Here is a 12,192-nt window from a genome sequence, read left to right on the forward strand (position 1 = left end):
TCTCAAATTGATCCATATCCACAACCTCAACCCAAGACACAGATTTAGTGTTCAGGGCATCTATTCACACACATTTTACTATATGACATTTCAGAGTTGTCTCTTGCTGTGTTTGTTGCTAATGAGTGTAGGTAATGAGCTACTACACTCTCCTCAGTGATCAAATTGCTTGGAAGCAGATAAGAAAGTACCTTAAATATTAAGTTCCACTAAGGCATTAATGCCATAGGTTTATATTAAAAGGTTTTCATTTCTAAATACTGCGCAAAAGTGCAGGTCACGTCATCTTAACCTGACTTGTATAATTGTTTCTATGAACCAGCTGACATACTGTATCAAAGAACATGTGTTGACGGCTGCAATCTAGAAGAGAGGGGTAGAAGACAGATGAAGAAAAAGCTAGGAGGAGGCTGATCCACTATGAGAAGATCAGGGGGCAAATGTTCATATCATTTCTAAAACATTTTTGCACTCATTTGTTCTAGAGATCATCACAGAAAGCAGAGGGAACCTTTGAATTAAGTTTTACTTTTCAAATAAACCTTTGCATCGCAAGTCCCTACTACAGATATTTTATAGTGGAGATACTATTTAAGAAATGGGCTCAGCTCATGAAGAAGTCAAGAGGATGTGAGGAGAGAAAAAATGTGATCAAGACAGAGTGATGGGGCAGTGTGAAGATGGTACGGGTCTCATGATAGTACATACCAGACTCAATCAGACACTACACAAAATAGGCAAACATCCAACTGGTAGATGTGCACACTGTATTCATCCAGAATCTGTTCAGCATGTGCTGTAGGGGGTTATGAGGAGGACAGGAAGAAGGCTAAGATAACATTCGCTGTTGGGATCCTGCTTGGAGATGCATCAGAGGGAATCCTCTATCTATTTATCTAATTATCTGTGTTAAATGAATCAATTCATGTATTTATTCATTCATTCATTTATATTTATCTATTTCCTGCCAATCTAATGTTCCACACCCCAGTCCGGTAGGTGGCGGTAATGCGCCTGAAAGCTGGTTGCTGACCGCCAGTCAAATCAAAAGAAGAAGAAGTGCGCTGAAACTGTCTCTGGCTGTAGTTACTGCCACTAGTTGGCGGTAAAACAATATTTCACCAGCGAGAGAAACACCCACGAAGAAGTCAGAGTAGGTCATCAGCATCAACGTGAATCGTTACGGTGTCGAAAAAGTAATAAACATGGATAAAAAGAAGACCCCCTTCCAAGTGACTGCTTCATCGGTGAGTTTGCGAGATTTACAACTTCTTTATTCATACCATGTGTGGCTGTGTTGCGTTTAATCAATTGATAATAACGGCTAACGTTAGCTGACTTGCTGTCAGGCCAAACTACTAGCAAACACACAGTTAGGCTAACGAATAAACCAAATATTCCGCTAATGTTTTGTTTCTTACAGTTAGTGGACCTTAAAGCTGAACTGTACAGGAAGCAGGAGAAATTCAAACAGGAGAAACTTGAGCAAGAAAATACCGGCGCTGGATTCAAATCAAAATCCAAAGTGAAGGTACAGTATGTGTTACTGTGGGACATATTTTTACCTGCTCGTATAATAACAGATTACTGACTATCTTGTCTCTATGCTACTGTGTAGAAACCTAATGTCTGGAGCAAACAAAACGCTGGTGTTTCAGCAAGGGCTGAGAGAGATGCAGAGCAACTGGCCGAGGAGAAGAACAATCTTGACACAGCAAAGTGAGTTCAGCACATATACAGAGTGTTTACTGCCACAACACACAGGTGGTGAAAACATCTGACACCTCATTCCTGCTTTCACAACAGACGCAAGTTGGAGGAGAAGGCCAAACTCTACGATCAGATGACAAAAGGAGACTTTCCAGGTTGGTGTAAAGTATAAATTATCCCCCCTGATAGTCTGTTACACAATGAAATGTATTTACTTTGATTTAACTTGTCTTGTGTCAGATGAAGAGACAGAGGGTCTATTCCTGGTTGATTTCACGCAGAAGATTATTGACAAAAAGAGACAATCGCTTGCACAGAGGGACACAGAGAGAGAGGAGGATGAGGAAAGAGATGATTTGACACCTATACCTGCTCCTCAAAACCCAGAAGAGGAATGGTAATGTCTGTTCAGTTCATTTTCACGGGTTTAGCTTTGGTAACATGTAGTATGTTTTTATGTTACTTTTATAAATAAAAAGCTCTGAACGATATTTGAAACTGGTACTACCATGACCTCTTCTAACCCCACCAATGCTCCTTATAATGATAACAAGTACAAATAAAAAATATGAAAACGTATTCTTTTATGTAAGTATAAGTATGACTGAAGTAGAAAATGATTAAAAACCTGTTCTCCTGCTGTTTTGTTTCTCTGTAGGGTGGACTATGTGGACGCTTTGGGCCGATCTCGAAGATGCATGAAGAAGGATCTGCCAGATTTTAAAAAAATGGACCAAGACCTCAAAGGACAAGGGTAAATCTAGTTGTCTATAAATGAATAGCACTTTAAAGATGCAGGCAATGTTTTTTATTTTGTTTTGTTTTTTTAACACTGAAGACTAGATTTTGGTGTCATGCAGGGAATTGCATCCCTTTTATTTATTTATTTATTTATATATATATATTTATTATTATTATTATTATTATTATTATATTATTATTATTATTATTATTATTCCATGTAGAAAAACCTCAACCGAGAAGACCTTACTCTCAGAGGACATGCGTCGAGAGCTGCAGAGGCAGGAGTGGGAGAGGGAGGAAGAGGAGGCTCTGAAGAGGCCTGTTGGACCAATACACTATGAGGATATCAGAGGACAAGGTTACTATCAAAGCATTACCAAAGCTTATTTTGCGTGTGTTTGAAATTAAGGGACTTGCTCCAGTCTTGTGCTGTAAAAAAGAAAATTAAAAAATGTGTGTGCTTGTTCATCTCAGAGGCTCGAGAGCTTGGTGTGGGCTACTTTGCGTTCTCTCAGGATCAAGACCAGCGTAGAAAACAGAGAGAAACTCTGGACATGCTCAGAGACCAGGTGAGCTGCGGATCACCTGGCAAATATAAACTCAAGAGAAATGTTTATTTGAAGTGTGTGAATATAAACATAATAAAATTGTCCACCTTCTCACTACTAGTCCAACATAGATGGCCATATACCCCTCTTTGTATTCACTTTGTTTTATCATTAGCTGTTACCAGCTTTAGCCATACTGCTACACACTAAAAGTCCTTGTATGCTTCTTTGATTGAGTGAATACAAGCTATTTTCAGTCTAAAGAGATGATTCATGCCTCTTTCAGTTTTGCTCAATCTTTGTTTCCCTGCATCCGTCGTGTTCTTCAGACAACAGATCAGCGTAGCAAAAGAGAACGACTGAAGGATAAGAAGCAGGCCATCCTGCAGGCCCGACTGGCCAAGGTGAGGCAGAGGAAGATGAAGACCAAGCTGGATGGCAATGAAGAAGCAGAGAGAGAGGAGAATGAAGGTCAGAATCCACCCTGTTTGGTATTACAGAAATGTAGAAGTCAGTTTGCATACTGCATTTTAATGATCTCATGAGTAATAATAGGGGATTGCTGTGAATTGTTTCTCCCAGGAGAGGAAGAGGAAGCTGAACTAATAGGACCCCCACCTCCACCAGAGGTCAGCACAGTGAAGAAGGTGGAAGTGGAGATCCAAGAGAGAAAGGACACTAAACCAGGAGTTCCTCATGTCAGAGAATGGGACAGAGGCAAAGGTAAACCTTATTATTTAAGTACCCATAGTAAATATGCTGAATTCCTCCTTATGTCACGAGTACAGAGGTGGATAAAATTACTAAGTGTCCTGCACTGTCTCCTTGTGCTTATTTATTTATATGAGAGAATTCAAAGTGAACAAGGAATTGCTGTCTGCTATGACTGTTTGTTGTTAAGGGTTATAAAGCTCATGGTTACTCACCTATAACAATAAACTAGATGCGTGTGCTGGATCTGAAAATTAGCCTTTTAACAGCTGTTTATTTTTCTTTCAGAGTTCATGTTTAGCGAGTGGAAAAGTCGGCGCCGGGAAGAGCGTGAATCAGAATTTGCACCTCCCTCTGCATATTTTACTGATGAGAAGAGACAAAGACTGGCGAAGAATAAAACTCTGGAAAATAAATCCAAAATGTCTTTCAAGTGGACAAAGGGCCCCGTACAAATCTCTGAAAACAAAGAGGAACCACAACCTCAGGCTAAAACTACTCCTTCACCACCGGAACAAAATCATCCAACTCCTTCACAGCCACAGACCCCATCACAGCCGCCACCCTCAGACCCCCCCGTTGTTTCAGCTGCTGTGTCTGCTCCCCCTTTTAATCCCCAGCATCCCCCCCCTCCATTTTATCCCCCATTCCCTCCTCCACATCCTCCTCAGTTTGCAGGTCCACCTCACCTGCTTCCTCACTTCCCCCCTCAGTACTTCCCCCAGTATCTGCCCCAGTATCCACCTCAGCTGCAGAGCCAGTCTCAGCCACAGCAGCCCCGGGAGACCACAGACCACAGCCAGGCCCAGCAGCCCCCTCAGGGCCCTTCTCAGAGTCTGGACGACATGCTGTCCTTCTACAGGAACTCTACCTGATGTCTGAAATACTGTGTTTGCTGTGTAGTTGGTTCATATTGGGCTTTGTAAATACTGCGGTTTCCTTTTTTGAGGAAATCACAGAAACAACAGAACATTGGGCCTCATACAGGAACATCTTTGTCTTCCTGCTCTAAAAAGTACAAGTGTTTGTCGGATTCTCTTAGCTGCACAAACCTGACGTAAATCGCTCCTTTCAGACCGATGAGTCCCACCTTTTCTTGATGAGGTGCACATTCGTGAGATTTTATCATTAGCCTAATCAACACCATTAAAACTGCAATATAAGGTTGTCTCATCTGCTTTTGTTTTTGGGAAAGGTTCATTCACAAAAATGACATGCAAGATTGAAAAGGATTTCACACTGCAGAGCTTCAACACAGTAATCATATTAGAGGACACAAAACAATTAGAAAATGTTGACACTACATCTGTTAATAACAACCCATACGACAGGCCTGGACCACTCGTGAATTTTACTTGAGTATGAGATAATTGGTGAATGCCACAGTTTCTGTAAAATTGCTTGCACATGCCACTTGGAAACCAATTGTTCATACAACTGGTTCTTGCATGAGGTCCAATGTCACTGCTCTGTGGAATATTAGCGTCTAATAAATATCAGGAATTTAAGAGGACATTGTTCTCGCTTTTTAGTTTGATATTTTTTTTGTCATTGTGAGAAATGCTTTTAATTTAAGTTTTTAAAATTGTTTCAGCTCTTCTCCATAGAGAGCTTCCACATCGTGAAGCATTTGTGTAGTGAAATGAAGTGGTGACGCCTGTGTGAAATCTGGAAGGTTATTGAAGTCTGGACATTGAGCTTCTGGATTAAAATATCCACCAGATGGTACTGTACACCTTCATGTTGGGAAAACCTCTGCGAGTTACCGGACTGCTTGTGCACTGCAGTGATTTATCTTAACTATTAGAGGGAATCATTCTAGGGCTGCAGCTAACAGTTATTTTCATTATCGATTAAGCTGCTGATTATTTTTTCCCTTAAACGAGTCATTTTATGTCTGGCAATTATCATAGAAGAGTGAAAAATGTGCATCATGTGCATCGAGTCCCATGATGATGGCTCCAGATGACTTGATCTCTCCCTCCGTGAGTCCGAAACCCAACAATGTTTAGTTTATTATCACATTAAGAGAGAAAAGCAGTAAATCAGCACAACTGAGAAGCCGGAAGAAAGGGATGTTTGTGGTTTTTACTTAAGAGCTGACTTAAACCATTAATTGATTATCAAAATAGTTGCAGATAATTTTTCTGTCAGTCAACTAATCGATAAATTATCTCACTTCTAACCAATTCTGCATATGAGTGTTTGAATTTACACTGCAAACTTTAAGATTTGCCTTTCTTTCTACAATATGTTTCCTCTTATTTCTCTAACTGTGTGAAGTCATGCCAGCTGGGAAGAAGGTGTGAGTGCATTTAGTTTCAGAAAAGTATTTTTCTGTGAAATGGTTGCCAGGGTACTGTACTGCTGAAATTTAATCCATTAGTAACCTGAGGTGAACCTCTTCATTGCTGTTCTCTGGTGCCTGAACGGACGCATCTGTGGTGTTCTGCATCACCTCCTCCCTCTGTCCTCTCACACAGGCCCAGCTTCAGATCTGAAGTCCTCTGATCCCTGCGTATGGTGAGTCTCAAACAGTTACATTTGAATGCAGTCTCCTCCCTTGTCGGTATAATTAGAGTGGAGACCAGTCTTATTTCACATTTTAAATCATGTTAGTGAGTTCATTCTCGGCTCTGTGCCCCAAACCCAGCTTCCCAGATAATATATTACCACGCTGTTCCTGAGAGCCATTTAAAAGACCACTGTGGAATGGAGAAGATGATTTAGTAACTTCTGTAACTGTACTGTCGCCCATATAACCTCACTGCATATCACAGAAGTAAGCCTGTTACATTACAAAGGACAATATTTCTACCAGTGGATCACGTTAGTGTCTGTTTTGAAATGAGACTGACTCCGACCTCAGGCCTCGTCCTGGTCCACAGGAGCCATGTGAGACCCGAAACACAGGAAACAAGAGGGGAGATATTTCAGAGGAGTTGATAGCTGCCAGTAGTCTGATTAATACAAACTGGAACTACAATTTAGCCACAGATCAAAGACCAGATCGTCCCATGACCCTTTTAATTATATATTTGGCATGACTTCTGGCTCACTTGTTTCCTGTCTCAGGCAAGAGAGCAGGTAGTTTGGCACTTTTATGTGTTGTGTGAATCTCCTGTATGAGGAGGTGGTTCTCTTCCTGGTGCGGTGGATTGTTGACCCCACTGTGACCTTAAACAGTGTTTTTTCCCCTCTTTGTTCCTGCGGCCTCAAGTTAGACCAGTCCAAGCGGAGTGGGAAACATATACTCAGACAGCTTCTGCGCCGAAGTTTACAACAGTAGAATTTAGCATTAATAAGCAGCTTGAGTTTGTTTGTGGTTAGGCCTTTTTTCTTGAACCATGGCATTGTTAGTCTGTCCCTCCACCACTTTGGTCCAGACTGAAATATCTCAATCTCTGTTGGATGAATTGCTATGAAATTTTGTACAGATGTTCATGGTTGTCAGTGGATTAATTTTTATGGCTATAGTGATCACCTGACTTTTCCTCCAGCAGGTCCATTACAAATTGTGGCTCTGAGGAAAGTGTCTAAACAACTGTTGGTTGGATTAAAATGAAACAACAGTCGCAATATTTCATGTCCCCCACAGGACGGACTGCAGGTGATCCTCTGACTTTTCCTCTTGTGTCACCATCAAGTCACAATTTTGATTAGTTTGATACCTGCAAAACTGATGATGTTCCCTCAGCTGTACATTGTGCTTAGTGCTAATTAGCAAATGTCAGCAGTCCAACACGCTAAACTAAGATGGTGAACATGGTTAACATTGTTCCTGCTACACATCAGCATGCTGTTGTAGCAACACTGTCACTGTAGCATGCTGACTTACGCATTTAGCTTAAATCACCGCTGTGCCTAAGTACAGCTTCACATAGCTCTTAGCATGGCTGTACGCTCTTTATGAATATTTATAGTAAATTTTCTTGAATGAATGATGGCTGAGTAGCGCTCAGAGCAGCTTCTTCTATTTTGTGTAGATTTACCTCAGCACAAATAACTAACACAGACTGGAGAAAAATGCATTTTCTCATCTTAATTTAACTTGCTGACTCACCACTTTGACGGGACTAATCACTTATTAGGGGCAGGAAGGTGTGTCTCATTGACAGGTCCGTCCTCCTCTCATGGACCAGCTGCACTGAGAAATGATCTCTGCATTTAGTTGTGGCAGTTTAATCGCGCTGTGGCCGAGGGGAAATGGCAACCTGCTGTTTTCATAATAGGAAATAAATTACCTTCACCACTTGGAAGCCACTTCAGATCCATGGTAGTTGGATTTTTAGTAATTTAGTTTACTTAATATTTTTTGCAAAGTATTAGCTGTTAAACCAGCAGTATAGGTTTGCTGTTCAAACCTATACTGGCACATAACGAGAGCGGAGGTGTTAGTTTACTGTTGATATTCCTTACAGTGCAGCTAATAGAGTCTTGATGAGGCAGATTATGACTTGCAGATCCTGTTTTATGTCGGCAAATAATGTTGTCTTTATGGCATGGTCTTTCATGGCAGGTCCCTGATCCAGAGAGGGCAGCAGGACCAGTTTGACCCCTTGTTATTTCAGTTATACTGGAATAAAAGGCAAACCAGGAATGGCCAGGACACTGGGCTGCGATGTTTATCCCTTCTTCCAAGTGAAATTTCAGACATGGTAAGACCACATAAACCCCCTTCACAGCCTTGTGACCTTCAGATACACTGAAGTTACGCTATGTAATGTTAAAGGTTACGTTCTGAGTTTTTGTGTTGTTGGTCAGCAGCTGCCCCAGATTGTGTCTTGTAGAGCTTCATCAGTAACGGCTCCGTTTGACATAACTAATGCTGCTGCAGTAAGATTCAGTCTAACAGACATGTAGTTGTTAAAACTTTAAAAGAAATAATAAAAAGAAGAAAACATCATCCATGCTATGCAAAACACCTAAAGAAACATACACTGCATGCAATTTCAATATTTCCAAAGCAAAGCTCTTTAAATTTATACAATATAGAAAATATTTAATAATTTCATGGATCATCAGAAACACCACTGCTGATTGAGATCACTTGAAGCGTAATTTACTTTTCCTTTCGTAACTACGTCTTATTGTGCTTTTTGGACTGCGCAGAATCTTTTAAGTAACTCAAAGGAATTGTTGATTCTTCGCTAGATTTAAAGGGATAGTTTGACTACACATTTGTTTTCAAGCAGAGAGTTAGATAATAAGGTTGATAAAACTCTCATGTCTGTCTGTTAAATGTGTAGGTACCACAGCCAGTTAGCTTAGCTTAGCATAAAGAATGGAAACAGGGGGAAACAGTTAGCCTGGCTCTATCCAAAGGTAACAAAACCCGCCTAACAACACCTCTGAAGCTCTCTAAAAAACACTATATCTTGTTTGTTAATCCTGAACAAAGTGTAGAAGCAACATTTCATTGTTTTATGAGGGGTTATGTACCTGACTGTCTTTGCTTTGCTTGCACTGACACATCACACAGGTCTTCCCCTGAATCTGCACACAGTTTACTGCTGGCGTTACTCCAGCGGGGCTCAGATATGGTACAACCTCAGACAACTCGTCTGTAAGAGGTTTTTAATCCTGGGTGCGGTTTTATGATGCAGAGTTTCAATGACCCAATTGGGGACTGAACTCACAAACTGGGAGCGGGAATCAAACTCATAAATTCAGGGTAGGTGCTACAACTACAGGTTCATTGAGCTGGATGAATCCTTGAGATCGGAAGCTTTAGTCAACAAAACAGTGCAATTTTAGACTGTAACCATAGAGACAAAAATAGCCCAAAGAGACAGGATTTTAAGCTTTTAGGATCAATTTAAGATTCTTCTTTTAAATTACAGGCATTAACATAAAAACAAGTGGAGGGTATAAAGATAAAAGGCCATTAAAGATAATAGGTCATTAAGAGTCGATCTGTAAAATCAACCATACTGAGTCAACAAACAAATTTAGAAAACTAGTAGAGGTTAATGAAGTTTATAAAAAATAAACTAATAGTACAGTCTGGAAGAGAGACTGAAGTTTCCAGGTCAAGGTTTCTCAGACTCTAAAGTTGTTCGAAAACATTTATGAGACCCGTTCACAAATCCAAAATTCTTACTTTTGTAGTCCAACTATTAAGCTGTAATGTTTACATGCAAATAAGAAATAACCAGGATACTCCAGAAACCTGATGTAAATGCACACAGTGAGTTTTATAAGAACTTGTTTGGGTCAGAGGGTGTGAAAATAACTATTTGACCATGAGATACAGTATATATAGTATATAGAGTTTCATCGATTTTCAACAACATATAATTTGTCAAGGTTGTGTGAAGATGGAGAGCGGTAGAAACCAAAACACACCTAAAGTAGCCCTACGAAGGCCAAAGCATCCCTCGGGTGAGACTGTGCATTTTAAAAGATGTAACATTTTAAACGGGAGATTTTGACTTAGAAATCAAGTAAAAAGTTATAAAAGTATCGGGAATGCACACTAGTACAAAACAACACTGCTGGAAAAAACTGCTAAGTTAAGAAGTAAAGTAACTTTGAGATGAGTTTCTCAGTTGGGTCATAAAACAATAGGGGGCTTTTTGTGAGGTCTGGCAAGACCAAAAGACAGACAAGTGGAAATCTAACATTCATTAGAGCTTATTACATTTCATTTCTGATACGTAAGCAGCTTTATCCATCTAAATTAATTTGACCTTCTGTACTGTACCACCTGAGATGGACAACTGGTTGGTTTCATTTCTTTTCACCATGACATGATCCTCGCTGAGGGATGCAAGTTGTTCTTCTGTGTGCTTATCTCAGCTTTGGAGCTCTGCAGGAGTTTCACTTGTCCTCACAGAAATGCCACACGATATAAACTAATTAATAAAGTAATAGAAGTTGAGGGGATACTAAAATACAAAGGTACAAGGAGAATAGCAACCAGAACTGGTGTCATCCCTTTGTTTTACTTATTACTTCTAATAGTGCTGTTACTGCTGCGATTTCTGCAGCTGTTACAGATACTGTTTCTACTACTGCTAGTAAAACTCATGCTGCTACCACGTCTTTGAAAAATTAGTAACACTGGCGCCTAGAATCTGCACTTAACGGAATGTGGTCACTTGAAATACATTTTTCATAATTTGGAGGCCAAACACAGCATATAATAGAGAGAGAAGGATGTTGAAGAAATTAGGAAAAAAAAATCAGATTTATTTCACCACAAGCTTTCAAATCAGAGCAGTGTCCGTAGGGGCAGACAATTAAAACACATTATTGCCTCGACATCCCACACTGCTCAATGAAAGCACGGTTTTGCTGCTGTGGGCTCCTCTAATGGTCCATCAGTGAATAGCATCTTCCACCGGCGTGCATCGCCACCTCCACACTGCGAGACGATGTGCTTCAGATGGAGGCCCGGGTCCCTCTGTCAGCATCACCCCATTGTGAGCTGTAATGAGTTGGTGTGTGCGTAATGTGAGTTAATGCTGCCACAGCTACTGAGCCGCTCTTGCCACCAGGCCATAATGCTGCTCCCGCTGTGTTGTGTCAAACAGCCACATGTAAAACAGACTGGCGCTAGTGAGCCGATGGCAGACCTGCTGCAGTGTCTCCCCAGCAGCAGATGGATCAGAGAAAGAGGGACAAAGGCCCCGTGGAGTCTCTAATGTCAGTGTTTGGCTGCTGTTCAATTCACAACATGGGTTGGCTGAATTTATGTTGTAAGTAACACCTTTGCTCTCTATTGACCACCTATTGTAGTAATTAGGGCTGGGTGTCATTTGATGTTTTGCAGTTCTAAAGCCTGATATATAACTTATGGACCTTTACTGTTGTCCAATCACTATTAAGAATACATCAGCTGGCCACACCAACGCACTGACCGACAGTAGTGGAAGAAGTTGTCGGATCCATTAGTTCAGTAAAAGTGCCATAACATGAATTTAAAATACAAGTAAAAGTTCTGCATTGAAAATCCTACATAAAATTACAGGTATGATTAGAAAACAACTTAAATTGTCAGGTATCAAAAGTGAAAGAAAAAGGAAAATGTCCCCTGTGATGAAAATATCTGACTTCATTAAATATTAATACTAATGCATCAGTGTGTAAGTTGGTTGAGGTGGAGTTAGTTTTAACTTTCCTTTTATACTGTATGTAGTTTGGTTGTTTAGTCCAGTGGTTCGACTGCTGGGGAAGTCAGAAAGTATTGATTGATGGACTGACACACTGTTCGTTTTAGTCTATTCATGGAATTTGTTGACGATGAGAAATTAGCTAGAATAACACCAGGCTTATTGTTTCACTGCTGTCTGTAGCATGTAAGAACTTTGCTTGAATATGATGAAAACTGTCAAAACCTTGATTGACATCAACAAATCTGTTGTGGTTAGTCTTAAAAAGGCCCTAGTTACCGTATACGGACCTGAATTTATTTCTATATGTCGCTGTGTTCGAAGCTGCAGTGCATTGATTTTAATCCTCTTGGCATCTGACC

The 12,192-nt window shown here is 40.4% G+C and overlaps 1 protein-coding gene across 1 annotated transcript; it reads left to right on the top strand.

Annotated features, from left to right (window-relative positions):
• The first annotated feature begins 1,094 nt into the window (after positions 1-1,094).
• On the top strand, positions 1,095-5,226 carry ccdc174 (coiled-coil domain containing 174). Its single transcript, XM_056385928.1, has 11 exons — positions 1,095-1,247; positions 1,424-1,531; positions 1,619-1,719; positions 1,807-1,865; positions 1,951-2,107; positions 2,369-2,464; positions 2,676-2,812; positions 2,929-3,023; positions 3,332-3,473; positions 3,585-3,725; positions 4,002-5,226. Exons 1-11 carry the CDS (start codon positions 1,206-1,208, stop codon positions 4,586-4,588), a joined length of 1,665 nt encoding a protein of 554 aa, XP_056241903.1. The 5' UTR covers positions 1,095-1,205; the 3' UTR covers positions 4,589-5,226.
• The last annotated feature ends 6,966 nt before the right edge of the window (positions 5,227-12,192 follow it).

Source organism: Seriola aureovittata, chromosome 2 (genome assembly GCF_021018895.1).
Source record: "Seriola aureovittata isolate HTS-2021-v1 ecotype China chromosome 2, ASM2101889v1, whole genome shotgun sequence".
NCBI lineage: Eukaryota > Metazoa > Chordata > Actinopteri > Carangiformes > Carangidae > Seriola > Seriola aureovittata.